Below are 18055 nucleotides of genomic sequence, written 5' to 3' on the forward strand. Positions count from 1 at the left end.
GAGCGGAGTTTGAATTACGCGGGGGTCCAACGGCTGGAGAGGGAGACGAGACGCAGCTGAGAGTGTCCGAGGCTTGTGGAGGTTACTGTCCTCCGACCCGCGTGAAGGAGGTGGAGGGTCTCGGGTCTTGACTGCCAGGAGCGTCCGCCATGAGGAGAAGGTGCGGGTCTCTCAGGGGAGGGAGCCACTGTTGAGAGGCGGTCAGGTTCAAGGCTCGAGAGCCTGCGCTCAGTCGGCGTCTGCGGCTGGGGGCGCTGGGGGGGCTGGCGGCGCTGGGGGCGCTGGGGGCGCTGGGGGCGCTGGGGGCGCTGGCGGCAGGGCTCGAGAGGGCAGCGGGGGTCCGGGAGGGCAGTGGGGTTCCGGGCGACCAGCTGGGCGAGCCGCGAGCGGGACGGCGCAGGGTGGAGGCCCGGGTGGGTGCGGCTCAGGCCCGGGCTCAGCTCCCGGTTCCTCTGCAGCCTCAGGTGCAGCTGCTTTTCTCAGCAGCCGCTCCGTGGAAATGCTGAGCGTGCCATGGCGTTGGCTTCTCCGTTGTCTAATGCCTGGAATTCCATAGCTCGGGAGGCTGGACCACGAAGATTGCCTTGAGCTTAGCCCAGGCTACGTGGCGAGACCGGTTCAAAAAGCCGGCGAGTTTTAAGTGAACCGTTTTTCTTCGTGGCCGCTCGTCGATGTTAACGTTTAACTTAAACTGGAAAATGGCTTGATTTCCTTGCGCGTTAACAAACTAAAGTACGGAATGTTTTCCGGATCATTTTAAGATTCCCAGGCACTGCTTGGGAATCGAACCAGAACTGATTCTTTGGGCAAGAGGCTGAATTGCCGGTTTTGACATTTCTAAAATAATATGGGTGTGTGGGGCTCTGTGCTGAGGCTGTCCAAATCCCTTCGGAAAGTAGTGGGTGAGATTTAGTATTCGCTTGTATTATTGGCTTTGTGATTTGTAAGAGTCTTGGTAACGTGGTTATTGATTTTGATCATATTTTTTACCCCTTGGGCCTCAAGAGAATGGAAATAGAATGTAAACAGTATCTTGAATACAAATTTAGCACAAGGCAAGGATTCCAGATAGTGTCATGTCAATGACATTATACTTAAACTCTTTATGAAGACTAGTAAAACCCCTAAAGGAAACTAGTATTCAAAGTATATTTGGATGTAGTAACTCTCCCCTGTAACAAATTTCAGACGCCCAAAGCCGGAGAGTTCAAGACTTCCTGCACTATATAAAAAGATCCCTTCTCCAGATAGGAGGCCCAAACGCTGGGTGTGGTGGCACAGGTATTCCCCCACTTTAACTCTTGGGGAATGAAGGCAGGAGATTTGAATTCAAGGCCAGACTAACATTTGAGATTCCGTCTCTCAAAAAATGTATGTGTTGCTTCAGTATTGTTATTCAGGCATATTTTGGGGGGGGGGGTTGAAACAGGGTTTCTCTGTAAGTGACCTGGCTGCCTTGAAGTTCACTTTGTAGACCAGACTGGTCTCGAACTCAGAGATCCACCTGCCTCTGCTTCCCAAGTGCTGGGATTAAAGGCGTGCACCACCACGCCTTTAATCTTTTTAAATTTCAAGACAAGCTCTTCTTGAGATTGTAGGAAGGTCACAGCGTGGCCAGTGCTTTCCTTGGTTTTAATTGGATTTGAGATTTTTTAATTTAGGTCTCAGTTATTTTTTTAAGAGATTTCATTTTTTATTTTATATTTATTTATTTAGGGAGGCTTTTAAAACAGGGTCTCTGCACAGCCCTGACTGTCCTGGAACTCACTACCCTGTGGCCTTAACTCACAGAAATGCAAGTGCCTCTGCTTTCTGGGTGCTGGGTGCAACCACATGTGCCCCTCCCCTTTTAAAAGAGGGGTCTTTTAATTTTAAATTACGTGTACTGGTGTATGGTGTTTGCACTTGGGTACAGGTGTCTAGAACCAGACTCGGGTACTCTGGAAGAGCAGCAGTGAGTGGTGCACTCTTTAAAGGTTTTGTTCTTTGAGAAAGGGTTTCTCTGTAGCACTGGCTGTCCAAGAACTTGTTCCGTAGACCAGGCTGGCCTCGAACCGCCTGCCTCTGCCTCCTGAGTGATGGGATCAAACATGTGCACCACCAGGCCCAGCTTAAAAAATATTTAAAACTGGATGTGAGATTTATTATGAAAATGGTTTGGTGAGGTATAGAACACAGTGGAAGCCCTCAGGACTGCAGGTCTGCCACTTTTCCAGGAGACCACAGTATTTGACTTGACCCTGTAGCCATCAGGAATGAGCTGATTCTTCCCAGCTACCATGTCTTTAACTTAATCTGCACTAAACTTGATGAAACCTCACTTCTTTGAGATGTGGTGGCCAGGGAACTTGAACATAGGCTCAGTGTAGGACATCAGTCACTTATCAACTTATTTGGAAACTTGGTGCGATGAGCATGGTGACGTGGCTAATATGAACCCTCCACTGTGCCCCTGGGACTTCCCAAAGGCACTGTGCAGTCTTGTCTGAAGCCCACACTGGAGACACCATTGAGTCATGAATAGCCCTCAGAAGATTTTAAGATTTACTTCTAACAATGTGTACATGGGTGTGTGGGCATGTCCATGTGAGTGCAGCTGTGCCTGGGGAGCCCAGAAGAGCTCATCTGGAGTTCAGTTCTGAGCCACTTCAGGGGTGCTGGGCTTAAGGTGGCGTAATCACGCCCCCCCCCTTTTACAAATTTTTTTTTTTTTTTTTTTTTGGTTTTTCGAGACAGGGTTTCTCTGTGGCTTTGGAGCCTGTCCTGGAACTAGCTCTGTAGACCAGGCTGGTCTCGAACTCACAGAGATCCGCCTACCTCTGCCTCCCGAGTGCTGGGATTAAAGGCGTGCGCCACCATCGCCCGGCTCCTTTTACAAATTTTATGTGAACATCTTTTCACTTGTCTTGGATAAATCCTAGTAGTGGAATTGTTGGGTTGTATGATAACTGATGAGAAACGACTAGATTTTACACCAATGTGACTATATCATCTTGCATTCCACAAGCAGTATATAAGCGTCTAGTTTCTCACCAATATTTGTTGCCCCTTTTTGTTTGTTTTGTTTTTCAAGACTGAGATTCTCTGTGTGGCCCCAGCTGTCCTGGAACTCACTCTGTAGACCAGGCTGACCTTGAGCTTGAACTCACGGAGATCTGCCTCTGCCTCCCAGGTGCTGGGATTAAAAACATGTACCACCACCACCACCCAGTTTATGTGTAAGCTCTATGTTAGGGGTTTATTTTACTGACATTTTGTTTGGTTTTTCTTTTATAAACGTTTGTAATTCAGTATTATACTGCCAAAAATAGAGTCACGGATCAAAGTCATTGGGTCTTATTAAGAATGAATATAACCACCGGGTGATGGTGGCGCACGCCTTTAATCCTAGCACTCTGGAGGCAGAGGCAGGCGGATCTCTGAGTTCGAGACCAGCCTGGTCTACAGAGCGAGTTCCAGGACAGGCTCCAAAGCCACAGAGAAACCCTGTCTCGGGAAAAAAAAAAAAGAATGAATATAACCATTTTGCTTCTGTGGTATTGAGGGCACAGAGAATGGCCATGGGCTTATTAAACTAGTATCCTTACACTGATTTCATTTCATTTCTCAAGGCCACTGGGAAATTACTCAATTTAGCTCCTGAAAATAGTGCTTTTAGTTTTGAGGCGGTGATGCTAGCTATATGAGCAGAATGGTCTTCTATTGATCTTTCAGTGAGGTGCTAGCAGAGGAGTCTATCGTATGCCTCCAGAAAGCTCTGACTCACCTTCGGGAAATATGGGAATTAATTGGGATTCCAGAGGAGCAGCGATTACAAAGAACTGAGGTTGTGAAGAAGCACATCAAGGTGAGTTGCGTGGCACTGGTTTCTGCGGTGAGACAGGTAGGGATGTTGCTCTTATTTGAGATAGCAGATGGACTGATATTTGGGGGAGTTTGTGAGGTGGCTTAGTAAATAGGTAAAGGTGCCTGAAACTCAGATACAAGCCTGAAGACCTGGCCTCATTCATCAGAACCCATATAGGGTATTAGGGGAGAAGTGAGTCTGTAAAGTTGTCTTTCCTCCTTCATATGCGTTCCACGGCATTTGCATTCCTCAACCCCACATCATGAGCACACATAATGATTAATAAAAAATCTGGTCATTCATACTAGGATATCACAGGCTTTTCCTGGTTTTGTTTATTTAAGGCCCTTTCTGCAAATTTTTTTTATAATTATTTATTTATTATGTATACAATATTCTGTGTGTATGCCTGAAGGCCAGAAGAGGGCACCAGACCTCTTTACAGATGGTTGTGAGCCACCATGTGGTTGCTGGGAATTGAACTCAGGACCTTTGGAAGAGCAGGCAATGCTCTTAACCACTGAGCCATCTCTCCAGCCCCCTCTGCAAAATTTGATATGAGAGTTTTGAGATACTAGTTGGTTTTGTTGTGTTTTGTTTTTTATTCCCAGTGGCTCCAAACCTTTACTAACTGCCCTCTCTCTCGCAGGATCTTCTGGATAGGATGATTGCTGAGGAGGAGAGCCTGAGGGAAAGGCTTCTCAAAAGCATATCCATCTGTCAGAAGGAGCTGAGCACCCTGTGCAGTGAGCTACAAGTGAAGCCATATCAGGTGCGCTGGCACAGAGTGCTACTGGGGCTGCGGGCCTAAGATGGGAATAATATAACTGAGGAATGCCAGGGGAATGAGAGAAACATGAAACAGCTAAATAGGTCATCAAAACTTCTTGCTGTATTTCAGTTCTATAGATCATAATAACCTTTTAAGTTAACTTTGAGGAAAAGGTAGGCACAGATCTTTGTTTGAAAGTGGGGATAAGGGAACAATGAAGAAATGGGTTAATTGGTAAAGTCCTTCCCTAATGGGCATGAGAACCTGAATTCAACCTTCATAATCCTTACAAAAAAGCTGGATTGCTGGGCAGTGATTGCTAGGCATTGAGGCAAAGGCGGGGGATCTCTGTAAATTCAAGGCCAGCCTGGTCTCAGAACAACCAACCAGATAATGGTAGCATATGCTTGTAACCTCAGCATTGGGGAGGCAGAGGTAGGTGGATCTCTGAGGCTTAAGCTTCAAACCAGTGAGAGACCTTGTCTCCAAAAGCTACCTTGTTTTTACTTTTTGTTTTCTTTTTGGAGACAAGGTCTCTCACTGATTTGAAGCTTAAGCATTTGCTGCTCTCATAGGGGCTGGTTTCAGTTCCCAGCATATGTGGGAGTTTACAGGACTGTTCTGGACTCTAATCCCAGGGAGTCCAGCACCCCCTTGTGGCCCAGTGGGCACAGGTTCACATGCAGGTCACTTAAAGACACTCAGGAGAAAAGCTCATACCCTTCTAAGTAAATCTTTAGACCAAAAAGCAGGGTGAACAATAGCACCCAAAATTGATTTCTATCCATTCATTTGTTCATATATATATATATATATATATATATATATATATATATATATATATGAACCCCCACAGAATAAAGTGGGGTACATAGGAAGCAAGGATACTTAGTGATACAAAGAAAAGAGTACCAAACAAAATTCAACCTCTGTCTCTTTTAATAATCAAAAGCTGCATACCACTGAACTATCCAGAACGGTTCAGTTGGGACATATAGGGAGCTTTGAGAGGTGATGGCTGATTCTCATGCTCCTTCTACTGTGGCAGTAATAACCAACCACCTGGGTCTATAGATGGAGTAAGTCTAGCAGTCAGATTGCCTTTGAAGGGTGAGGATAATTCATCCCTGGCAGTCAAGAGTATTCAAGCAGACTGTGACATTAGAGTAGTTTACTGAAATTAATATAAATCATGGATTTGCTATATAAAGTTTCTCTTTATTTTAAACTTTCAGTGTAAAATTAGGTGCATGAGAAGTTGAGGGGTACACTGGTACATCTATCTTCCTTGAATATATGGCAAGTTTTTAACAATACTAAATGAAACTGTATTTGTAGAACATAAATAATTGCTATTCACTCTGTTCCCTTGTTTATCCAGTAGGAATAGAGCAGGATCTACTAAATTGGTATTGGTAAAGAGATGTTCATAGGATTATTAGTGTAAGTATTCAGTTAATAAGAGCTACGTATCATCTAGCTAACCAAAGTAAGCTTTCTGGTCTTTGTACCCTCTCGCAAAAGTATCCTGGCACTTAAAGCAGATTCAGCAGAATAGACTGGAGTGGGTGGGAGCATAAGATGAGGACCTTTTGCCAAATTAGTGTCAGTTTTGCAAGATAAAATGAGTTCTAGAGTTAGTGATCATGATGATTACACAGCTGTATTTACAACTGCTTCTTAACTTACATCATAATAAAACCATAGTAAATTTTTAAAAATTGTATAATTCATATAATTCAGTTACTGAAAATTTAGCTTACATTTAGTTATTGCCATATGCACAAAACACATTAGCCTAGAGTTGGGCACCATCATACACAAATGTCCGACCTGTGGATTAAAACAAAATTGTGATCTAAGCTGGGCGATGGTGGTGCACGCCTTTAATCCCAGCACTTGGGAGGCAGAGGCAGGCGGATCTCTGTGAGTTCGAGACCAGCCTGGTCTACAGAGCTAGTTCCAGGACAGGCTCCAAAGCCACAGAGAACCCCTGTCTCAAAAAAAAAAAACAAAAAAAAAAAATTGTGATCTAACCACTGTGGATGTGATTCCGTGGTAGAAGTTTGACCTGAATGAGATCAGGCCAACAAAATGGGTCAGTGGATAAAGTACTTGTCATGTAAAAGCCTGATGACCTGAGTTCAGTCCCCAGAACCCACATAAGGATGAGCAGAATCAACTTCATAAAGCTGTGACTTTCCTGGGACTGTCATATGCATGTCATGGCAACGTGCATGTTCCCCTATTACATACAAACAGTAATAAAATTAAATTTACAAAACTAAGTTGTTTTTAAAATTATAGGTGTTTTTTTTTCTTTTTAGTTTTTTGAGACGGGGTTTCTCTGTAGCTTTGGTGCCTGTCCTGGAACTAGCGCTGTAGACCAGGCTGGCCTTGATCTCACAGAGATTGCCTGCCTTTGTCTCCCTAGTGTTGGGATTAAAGGCATGCGCCACCACCGCCTGGCTGCAAAAAATTATGAAGTTCTTAAAACATGAGAGTTTTATTGTTGTTAGCGGTGATTTCTGTTTTTGAATTTATTGTGGGTGTGTAGATGTGCACATGCCATTTACATATAGAGGTCAGGGGACAACTTGCTTTAGTTGGTTTTATTCTTGAGAGCCCTGTTCTCAGGTGTGAACTGTATCACTGTTGTGCCAGTGTCAAAGGTTTGCTGAGTGCATATTCCTCTGTGAAGATGAAAAGCCATGAAATCTATTGCTAAGCTGGAGACTATTTGTATTTACTATCAGTGCACTATGCACTTAAGAATGGTAAAGGTGTTCCAGGACAGGAACCAAAAGCCACGGAGAAACCCTGTCTTGAAAAATCCAAAAAATAAAAAAATAAAAAATAAATAAAATGCAAAAAAAAATAAAAATGTTCATTAGACAGAATATTTTAGAAAAGAAAAATCAGCAGGCCTTTCCAATGGTCTGCTGATGGAAGACAGTTAGGAGCAGAGTATACAGATTCAAAACTTGGGCATAGACATGGCTCTATCTGGAGGATAGGAAAAGAAATCTAAGAGTTACCCACAGCTTTCATCCTGGGCAACTGGATAAAAAGATTTTATTACGTCAAGGAAGAGCAGAAAAAGACTGTGGTTGGGGGAGAACAGATACAGAGTTGTATTTGGATCATGAAACAGTTGTAAGATATCCATGGGACAGCCAGGATTTGATACTATGTTGAAGTATATATGTGAGACAGGAGGTATAGAAGATGACATTTTTGATGTCCCTTCTTGCAGCTATACAAGATTGCCATGAAACTAACCTGGTCAATTAGCACTATTATTGTAAGAGAGGCCACTGTTCAGTTAGAATAAGTTCTAAAGTGTTACTTCTTGCCATCTGATTAGTATTGTTATTGTTATATAATTGTCATGGCGAGCTAGAAGATGGCCTACAACAAATACTGAGTTCTCGTACCTTGTTTTTGGCGTGTATATGATGTCAGATATATACAAGTATTTAAATGTCTGGTCATGAATTCTCCTTGATTGTAATCTTGAAAATTACAGTCTTCTCTCCCTCAGACTCTGTACAGAATTGATAGAAATTGTTTTGAACCTTCTGGTCTGTGTGACATTGCAAATTAGCTGTTTTATCCAAGTCAAACGATTGCTGGTGCAGAAATACAAATAAAAACGCAGTATTGTCACTGGGAAGTAGTGGTGCATGCTCATAATCTCAGCGTTTAGGAGGATCTCTGTGAATTCGAGGTCAGTCTGGGCTATAAAGTCAGTTGCAGGACAGCCAGGGCTACATAGAGAAACCCTGACTTGAAAGGCAAAACAAAGAAGCAAATAAAAAGTTAGTATTCTCTAGACAGAGCTATAGCTGGGGGAACAAAAGCAGTGTTAGAAATTGACATTGTTTTTTTATTTATTCCATTAAACCAAATATCAAAATTGTTATAAAAAAAGAATGGTAAAGGTATTATGTAGGGGGGTTGGAGATATGGCTCAGTGGTGAAGAGTACTGCTTGCTCTTCTAAAGGTCTAAAGTTCAATTCCTGGCAACCACATGATGGCTCACAACCATCTGTAATGAGGTCTGGTGCCCTCTTCTGGCATGTAGGCAGAATGCTGTACACAGAATAAATCTTAAGAAAAAAAAGATGGTATGTAGGGTTTTAATTTAGGGGTGTTTTACCATAGTTAAAATTGGTAAAGGAAGTTGTGCATGGTGACCCATGCCTATAATCTGAGCACCCAAAACAGGGGGAGGATCAAGACTTTGAGGTCTTCCTTGGCCACATAGTACAAGTCAGATTTTAAAAGTCCCTATTTGCCTTTCCCTGTGGCCATAAACTACCTTGGGTTTTTGTTTGTTTTGCTTTTTGAGACAGGGTTTCTTGTAATAGCCCTGGCTATCTGGAACTGTTTAGAACTTTGTAGACCAGGCTGGCTTGAACTCACAGATAGCCCCTGCCTCTACCTCCAAAGTGCTAGTGTTAAAGGTGTGTGCCACTACCTCTGGCTTAAACTGCCTTGTTTGTAAATGTAAACATTTATCATTCATGTTCTCTCTCAGTTCTCTTCCCGTTCTTGGACCTTATTATAGTCATACCTTATTTTATATAGGAAGAAAAGGAGATAACTGTCTTGCAGTTAGAAAAAGATTTGCGCACTCAAGTAGAATTGATGAGAAAACAGAAAAAGGAGAGAAAGCAGGAACTTAAGCTACTTCAAGAACAAGATCAAGAGCTCTGTGAAATTCTTTGTCTGCCTCTGTATGATGTGGAGAGCTCCTCTGTCCCCACCTTAGAAGAGCTGAACCGGTTCCGACAACGGGTGGCAACATTGAAGGAAACAAAGGTACGCTACCTGCATTCATTTATCCTAAAACTTCATTTGGCTTCTAGGTAGCTTATAATAATTTTCTTTATTTTAGGAATCTAGGCATGAGCAATTTGTCAGCATTAAGAGACAAATCATATTGTGTATGGAAGAATTAGAACACACTCCAGATACAAGCTTTGAAAAAGATGTAGTGTGTGAAGATGAAAGTGCCTTTTGTTTATCGTTGGAGAATATTGCAACACTGCAGAAGTTGCTACAGCAGGTAATATCTGCTCAGATTATGCTATAACATCTTACTAGTATTTATATAAAAAACGACAGCTTGTTCTTTAGTCTTAAATAAGGTGCAAATGTGAATTAAGATATAAGCGAAAGCTGGAGGGTGGTGATGCCCACCTTTATTTAATTCCAGTACTTGGGAGACAGGGACATAGATAGATCTGAGTTCAAGGCCAGCCTGGTCTACAGAGCAAGTTCCAGGACAGCCAGGGCTACACAGAGAAACTCTGTCTTGAAAAACCAAAAAAGAGAGAGAGAGAACAATATGTAATATATCTGTTTCTTTGTTGGGGTGTGAGAGAGAGAACATGTGTCAGAGGTCAGTTGCAGGTGTCATTACTAGGAGCTGTCCACCTTATTGAGACAAGTTCTCACAAGGATTAGAGCTCACTTATTAGGCTAGGCTTGCCAGCCAGTGAGTCCTACAGATATGTCTCACCTTTCCAGTGCTAAAATGTAGTTGGATTTTCTTGTCAGACTTTCTTGGGACTACCAGCTCCCAAATGAGAGAAATTTTATTAATTATAGCCTGTTAGCTTAGGCTTGTTCCCAAGCAGCTCTTATAACTAAAATTAATCTTATTTCTATTAATCTATGTTCTGCCACATGGCTTTTTATCTTTCTCCCATTCTCTGTCTGACTCCCTCCAAGTCTCCCTGGCATCTCCCCGACTACCTCTCTCTGCCTAAAAGTCCTGCCTAGCTTTTGGCCATTCAGCTTTTTATTAAACCAGTTAGGTGCCTTAGGGTAGACATGGTAAAACAGTGGCACAATTTCACACAGTGTGATCAAATATCCTGCAATACTAAGAGTACAAGCATACTCTACCAGGCTCAGCTTTATGCATAGGTTCTGGGGATTGAATTCAAGTCCTTATTGCTTGAGTGGCAAGCACTTTACTGACTGAGTCCCCAGTTCCTATTTTCCTTTTTTTTTCTTTTCTTTTTTTTTTTTTGTGGTAGAGACTAAACTCAAACCTTGTAGTTTCATGAATCTTAGACACTAAACAGTGAACCCCTAACCATAGCCCTAACTTGTTTTTAATTATGGAAAAAGTCCAACTACCTTTTATGTGAATAAGAAATATAATAAATATTCTTAGAATATTAAGTTGATATTTCAGATGAAATAGCATTAACCATTTTAAATTATACCAATGTTTAATAATAATAAAAAAAATTAAAGTTTGAATCCTGAGCTAGGTTTGGTGGCACATTCCTTTAAACCCAGCACAGGAGGCAGAAGCATGAATCTCTGTGGATTCCAGGCCATACAGGGATACCTAATGAGATCCTGTCTTAAAATAACAATTGGCTGGAGAGATGGCTCAGAGGTTAAGAGCATTGACTCTACTTCCAGAGGTCCTGACTTCAATTACTAGCAATGACATGGTGGCTCGCAATCATCTATAATGAGATCTAATGTTCTCTTCTGGTGTGCAGGCATAGATGCAGGCAGAACACCATATGTATAATAAATAAATCTTAAAAACAAAAAACACCCACAAGAAGTCAGAGTTGGAATTCTGTTATAGGTCTGACAGCCTTATAGCATATGTTTAGATGACATGAAAGCATGTCTCTTAGCACTCAATGTAGAAGTGTGATAGCACACACCTAAACTATAATCCCAGCATTCAGGAAGCTAAGTCAAAGCCAGCCTGTGTTACATAGAGAAAACAGGAATATGAATATATGTGGATCTCATAAAAATGCTTTCTTATGAGTCCAGACATTTTCCTTTGCTATTTTGTCATAAACACTGCCTGCCTTTCCTTGTTACAGCTGGAAATCAAAAAGTCAAAAAATGAGGCAGAGTGTGAGGGACTCCGTGCTCAAATCCGAGAGCTTTGGGATAGGTTACAAATACCTGACGAAGAGAGAGAACCGGTGGCTGCAATTATGACTGGATCAAAAGCCAAAGTCAGGAATGCGGTAAGAAAACAAGTGGGTGCTGGGAAAATAGTGTTCTGAGCGTTTCTGGGTCCAGTCTAATGTTCTGCCTACTGTCCTGGGCCAGTAAAGACAAATTCTGTTTTGGTATATTTTGTGGGCACATTCCTTAGATTTCTGGCTTTTATAATGCTATAAAGTATGTTGTTGGTTTATTTACATGCGGAAAGGTAAAGAGAATATGTAAGTATAGCTCTAGCCTTTCTTTTTTCTTTCAGCTGCAATTAGAGGTGGATCGGTTAGAAGAGCTGAAAATGCAGAACATAAAGCAAGTGATTGAGACCATTCGAGTGGAGCTGGCTCGGTTCTGGGACCAGTGCTTCTACAGCCAGGAACAGAGACAGGCTTTTGCTCCTTACTATTCTGGTTAGTACAGAGGTGATGACCTTCATGTGACCTCCCTCACAGGTCTTTTACAAGCTTACTCACCAAGTTCTGTATTTTTGGTTCTAAGCAGATAGAGCCAAGCCTTAAAAATATCCCTTAGTTTTCATGTCATAAGTAAAAAATTTTGGCCAACTGAACCCAAAGGTATAACAATTAAATTTTTGTCTGAACTTAAGGAGAGTTCCAGGCTGTCATAAACTGAACAAAGGTGAAAGTGTCCTAAACAAAACAGATATTTAGATATTTTATTTTGGAGAATGTCCGTCAATTTAGACTATTTTAGTTCACCCCAGCTACTGTGGCTAGATTTTATTCATCTCTCTATCCTTAAGGTTTATTTTCACTTTATTTCTATGTCATTTTATTTTAAGGTAGAAAACTTTCTTCACTGTAGGCTTAGTTATTTGGAATACCAAACACTAGAGTAGTAGTTCTCAACCTCCCTGATGCTGCGTCCCTGTAATACAGTTCATGTTGTGACTCCCAACCATAAAATTACTTTGTTGCTTCTTTATAACTGTAATTTTGCTATTATTATGAATCCTAATGTATATATCTGGTATGCGACCCCAAGAGATCGAGACCCACAGGTTGAGAACCACTGTACTAAAGGAATGTTTTAATGTTTTTTTAAAAATAAAAAACAAACCTGCCACACACCTTTAATCCCAGCACATGGGAGGCAGAGGAAGGTGGATCTCTGTGAGTTTGAGGCCAGCCTGGTCTATAGAATGAGTTCCAGGACAGACTCCAAAGCTACACAGAGAAACCCTGTCTTAAATAATAACCAAACAAAAACCCCAAACCAAAAAAATCCACTATTGAACTTTTCTGTTGCAGAGGACTACACAGAAAACCTGCTTCATCTTCATGATGCTGAGATTGTACGGTTAAGAAACCACTATGAAGTTCATAAGGAACTATTTGAAGGTGTCCAGAAATGGGAAGAGAGCTGGAAACTCTTCCTAGAGTTTGAGGTAACATCCCTTTTCTCTAGAGTGAAATTAACCATCATGAAAGCATGCCAGGTGTGGTAGTCCTAGTGCTTGGCAAACTGAAGGATTACTTACCATGGGCTCTCCCCTAGCCTGGGCTTCAAAGTGAAAGGAAAAAGCATTACAAATAGAGAAGTGAGACTCTGAAGTAAGGAAAACAGGCTTACAGACAGCTAATTCCTCTGCGAAGAGAGGTTAGGAATAGAAATATAGAGTCCTTGGTAGGTTAGAGCCCCTGCAGTTACTCTTTATAGGCTGTACCAGTCAGGGGCTGTGTCAAGATGACTGATCAGAGATCCGTCTGCCTCTGCCTCCCAAGCACTGGCTTACATTATTTCTTGAGGTAAGATCTCTCACTGAACTTGGATCTCATAGCCTCAGCCTCTGAGCACTGGGATTAAAGGCATGCACTACCACCTGTAGCTTTTTACATGGTGCTGGGGATCGACCTGCACTCCGGTCCTCATGCTTATTTACTTTATCTAGGTTTTACTCTAACAAATATGTTTTTCACAGAGAAAAGCTTCAGATCCAAGTCGGTTTACAAACAGAGGGGGAAATCTTCTAAAAGAAGAAAAGGAACGAGCAAAGCTACAGAAAACACTCCCTAAGGTAATTCTGGTTGTAAGGTACCTTTTCCTTGGTCCTTTTTAAACATAGGAAGGACAGCAAGTATATATTGGGCCTTTATATATATTATATATCTCAACTGACTGTAAGAGTTTTTCTAAGGCTGCCACAACTACCAGAGATTAGTTGGCTTAAAACAACAGAAATTTATCTGTTTATACTTCTGGATGCTAGAAGTATGAGCTCAGTGTGTCTTTGATAGGGTTGGGGTCTCTCTTGACTGTAAACGGCTATCCTCTGTTCCTTTGTCTTCACATGGTCTTTCCTCTGGCTCTCTGTCCTAATTACTATCAATCCTATTGGATTAGGTCCTACCCTAATGACTTTATTGAACCCACTTACCTTAAAGACTGTCTTCAGATAATAACAATGAGGTGTAGGTACTAGGGGTTAAGACTTCACAGTGAATTGTAGGATAAGAATTGCACCTATAGCATAAGACTAATTTTCACAAAAGTGCTACTGTCTTCTTAGTAATAGTGCTAAATAGCTTTTGTTAACTTTTGCCAGATATTAGAAAATGATATGAATGAATGAAATACCATTGAATATACTATTTAATATGTAGAGATGAAAGAACCGAGATACTAAAAAGTTCAGCTTACCCACCTTCACTGCTCCATATTGAAAAGCTGACAGTGTGTGGTTCCATAGTCCTGTTCATAACATACCCTGTCTAGATAATGTTGATATTCCCAGTGCTGCTTCTAACTTTAGATATCAAAACCTCTATTTTTACACTGGGGCATTTTTTCCTTTTTAATGTGTGTCTAAATGAACGCTCTAGTCTTTGATTTCCCTTCACTTTAATTTACATTCATATGGGTTTGGCTATCAGAAGGTTGATGACACTGGGAAAAAGTCTTTCTTTACGATAATTATTTCATTTGAGATTAACACCAAAGGCTTAAATAGCATGTCCTTGTTTCCGGGCCAGCTGGAAGAGGAGCTGAAAGCACGGATTGAAAAGTGGGAACAAGAGCAATCAATGGCGTTTGTGGTGAATGGGCAGAAATTCATGGAGTATGTTACAGAACAATGGGAACTGCATCGATTGGAGAAAGAAAGAGCCAAACAGGAAAGAGTAAGTTGTGCACACAAATTAGAAAAAGAGGATACCACTTAGTGGTCCTGCATCTCTTCCTGGGATCAGAGTTTATTGAAGAATAGGTGGACTAGAGCAGCTTCTTCTACTTCAGCCTATAGAGATTTACCTGGGTTTCTGGTTCTGTGGTCTTACTGGGCATATCATTATTTCATTCAGCAACTAAAGAACAAGAAACAGACAGAGACAGAGATGCTCTATGGCAGTGCTCCCCGGACACCTTGCAAGAGACCAGGAATGACTCCCAACAAGCCTGGCAAAGTACGCAAGGTAAACCTATCTTCATGCTGTTGCTGTTCACAAGGGTAGGGAAGCTAGAGTTCTTTGCTTTTTATTGACCTATTTCTGTCTTTGTAGGCTGTCCATTTGAGAGTGTATGGGAAAACAGTAGCAGCTTATAGTGACAGTCAGAGTGGCCAATTCTGTGCCAGTTTTCAAGACCCTGCATGAATAAACCCCTGGAGGCTGATAAGTGGGAGCAACATGTGATAATCTTTTCAGAAGTTCATCATCCAAAGCCAGGCAGTGGTGGTGCATGCTTTTAATCCCAGCACTCTTGAAGGCAGAGGCAGGCAAATCTCTTACGGTCAGCCTGGTCTACAGAGTGAGTTCCAGGACAGCTAGGGCTATACTCTTGTATACCCTGTCTCAAAAAACTTAGTGATAGTACTAGACGAAAGACACCTCCCGTGCTTTTAACAAATGCCTTTAGAATGCTGGTGGGGATTACAGGCTTGAGCCACCATACCCAGCATTTTCAGCATTTTTAAAAATTAAGTAGAATATATGCAAGGCTCTTGGCCATTAATCCTTAGCATTAAAAAATCTTACAACTTTATTTAGTATAGTGAGCATGCAGTATATAAAATGTGCACTTTAATTAGGAATTATCGCTACAGTGAAGATAATGGACATATCCACAGCTCCAATAGGTTCCTAATGCCACTTTGCTAAGGTCTAAGGAAGGAGGAAGAGAATACAACCAGTAATTTACTGTCACAATGTTGCATTTTCTAACATTTTATACAAATAGAATCATGCAATATATTTTATATGGTTGCTTTCATTTAGCATGTTTTTGAGATTCATCGATGTTGTAGTATGATTCTTTTCTATTATTGGGTAGTAATTCCATTTTGTGCATATAGAATAATCTGCTTGGGCTGGAGAGATGGCTCAGTGGTTAAGAGCATTGCCTGCTCTTCCCAAGGTCCTGTGTTCAATTCCCAGCAACCACATGGTGGCTCACAACCATCTGTAATGAGGTCTGGTGCCCTCTTCTGGCCTGCAGACATACACACAGACAGAACATTGAATACATAATAAATAAATAAATAAATAAATAAATAAATAAATAAATAAATATTTAAAATAATAATAATAATCTGCTTGTCCAGTCACCTGTGAAGGGAGGGATTTCTAACTTTGGGCTGTTACAGATAAAACTGCTGTAGCTGGGCAGTGGTGGCGCACGCCTTTCCAAATCCCAGCACTAGGGAGGCAGAGGCAGGTGTATCTCAGTGAGTTTGAGGCCAGCCTGGTCTACAAAGCGAGTTCCAGGACAGGCAGGACTGTTATACAGAGAAAACCCTGTCTCAAAAAACCAAAACAAAATAACAAAAACTGCCATAAACATGTGTAAGTCTTCATATGGATATATGCTTTCATGAGGCCAAATTGTACGTCTTGTGCCATAAGTAGTTAGGTAAATTTATAGTTCATCTGGAAGATCTAAGGGGTTTTGAGACATTTCTTAAATTTCCTTAAAGATGTGCGGTATTGTGCACAGCCAACTTTATACTGTAGTAGCTCCTTTTCTGGACACTTCGTGCTGCAGGGTGGAGCTGGGTTGCTGGGAAGGCTGATGTGTTAACCTCCCATCAATAAAGTATCTGTTATTAGATGAACACCACCACCATGTCCAGTGCTACACCCAACAGCAGCATTCGGCCTGTCTTTGGAACAATGTACCATTCACCTGTATCCCGACCACCTCCTAGCAGCAAGGTTAGTATATTCTGTAGATGCATATCCCTGTTTGCTGTATGCTTCCAAGAGGTCCTCTTCAGCCTAGTTCCTAAGATCACAGTTTAGTGATCATTGAGATTCTGAGAGTCAGGCCAGAGCCAGATAGTCATTAGACCAGGGCTTTTTTTTTCTCCTTAAGACAGTGTTTCTTGCTGGGCACTGGTGGTGCACACCTTTAATGCCAGGCAGGCAGATCTATGTGAGTTCAAGGCCAGCCTGGTCTATAAGAGCTAGTGCCCGGACAGGTGCCAAAGCTACAGAGAAACCTTGTTTCAAAAAACCAAAATTAAAAAAAAAAAGTTTCTCTGTGTAGCCCTGGCTGTCCTGGAAACCACTCTGTAGACCATGCTGACCTCAGAGATTCCCGTCTGGGATTAAAGGTGTGTGCCATTACTGTCTGGCAATAGCTTGATTTATAATCACTAATGTTGACTGGAATTAGAAATAGTACAAAATTACAGAAGTTTAGGACACTGATTTGTTGTGAATTCTGTCCTTATACCAAGCTGAAGTTCAGTTCATTTATTTTTAATGAAATTCAAGTCAGCAGCTCAGCAATTAAAATAAAATATTCTAACAGTACAATGTAAGGACATATTGTTTTGATATTTAATGAAAGGGAATGATGGTAAGGAAAATATTAACAGCAGAACTCTATATAAAGATACTACTGCAGTTATGCTGTTAAGTGTGTCTTGAATCAGCACTAAGGTATTTAGATAGCATTTGTTGGCACAGAATAGTATGATATGCAAATTCCCAGTGTGTGTTGTGTGTTCCAAAGGCTGCAATGTAGTAGACACTACACAAGCAACTGATGCTGGAAGCTCCTCAGGTTCACTGATTCTAAATCAGTTTTTGGTCACACACATTCAAAAACTTTTTATAGCCGCATTTTTCATGACTGCCACAGTTATGTGACCTCATGTGGGTCATCACCCACTGTTTAAGAGGCTGGGCACTAGAGAATGGTCAAAGATTAGGGGAAACAGTCACCGCTCCTCACTGATGGAATGGGAAGGACTGGGTGGGCTGTTAGGTGGCTTCTGGACTACAGCCTATATGACAGACACTGGATAACTAGACCCACTGACAAGTAGGAACTTTGCTAAGAAGTATAATTCATGCCAGGAGCTAGGGGTTTGATAGCTCAGTAGTCAAACACGATTTGTATTCGGTGGGCCATTGGTTTGTTCCCCAGCACATTTTTAAAAGCTAAAGCGTACCTGTTTTGTTTTGAGATAAGG

The 18055-nt window shown here is 41.5% G+C and overlaps 1 protein-coding gene across 5 annotated transcripts in view; it reads left to right on the forward strand.

Annotated features, from left to right (window-relative positions):
• The window catches only part of Prc1 (protein regulator of cytokinesis 1), a 21351-nt gene continuing 3296 nt past the window's right edge, over positions 1-18055 (forward strand). For 3 of the 5 annotated variants that reach the window (XM_075952253.1, XM_075952255.1, XM_075952257.1), the window contains exons 1-12: positions 1-160; positions 3715-3847; positions 4497-4619; positions 9214-9447; positions 9524-9694; positions 11496-11645; positions 11882-12029; positions 12891-13027; positions 13562-13657; positions 14613-14759; positions 14940-15050; positions 16683-16787. In XM_075952253.1, coding sequence (XP_075808368.1) covers positions 150-160; positions 3715-3847; positions 4497-4619; positions 9214-9447; positions 9524-9694; positions 11496-11645; positions 11882-12029; positions 12891-13027; positions 13562-13657; positions 14613-14759; positions 14940-15050; positions 16683-16787 — 1566 coding nt within the window. In that variant the 5' untranslated portion in view covers positions 1-149. The remainder of the gene's footprint in view (positions 161-3714; positions 3848-4496; positions 4620-9213; positions 9448-9523; positions 9695-11495; positions 11646-11881; positions 12030-12890; positions 13028-13561; positions 13658-14612; positions 14760-14939; positions 15051-16682; positions 16788-18055) is intronic. The other 2 variants (XM_075952254.1, XM_075952256.1) reach the window with 1 other exon arrangement.

This window comes from Microtus pennsylvanicus, chromosome 18, assembly GCF_037038515.1.
Source record: "Microtus pennsylvanicus isolate mMicPen1 chromosome 18, mMicPen1.hap1, whole genome shotgun sequence".
In the NCBI taxonomy this organism is placed as follows: Eukaryota; Metazoa; Chordata; class Mammalia; order Rodentia; family Cricetidae; genus Microtus; species Microtus pennsylvanicus.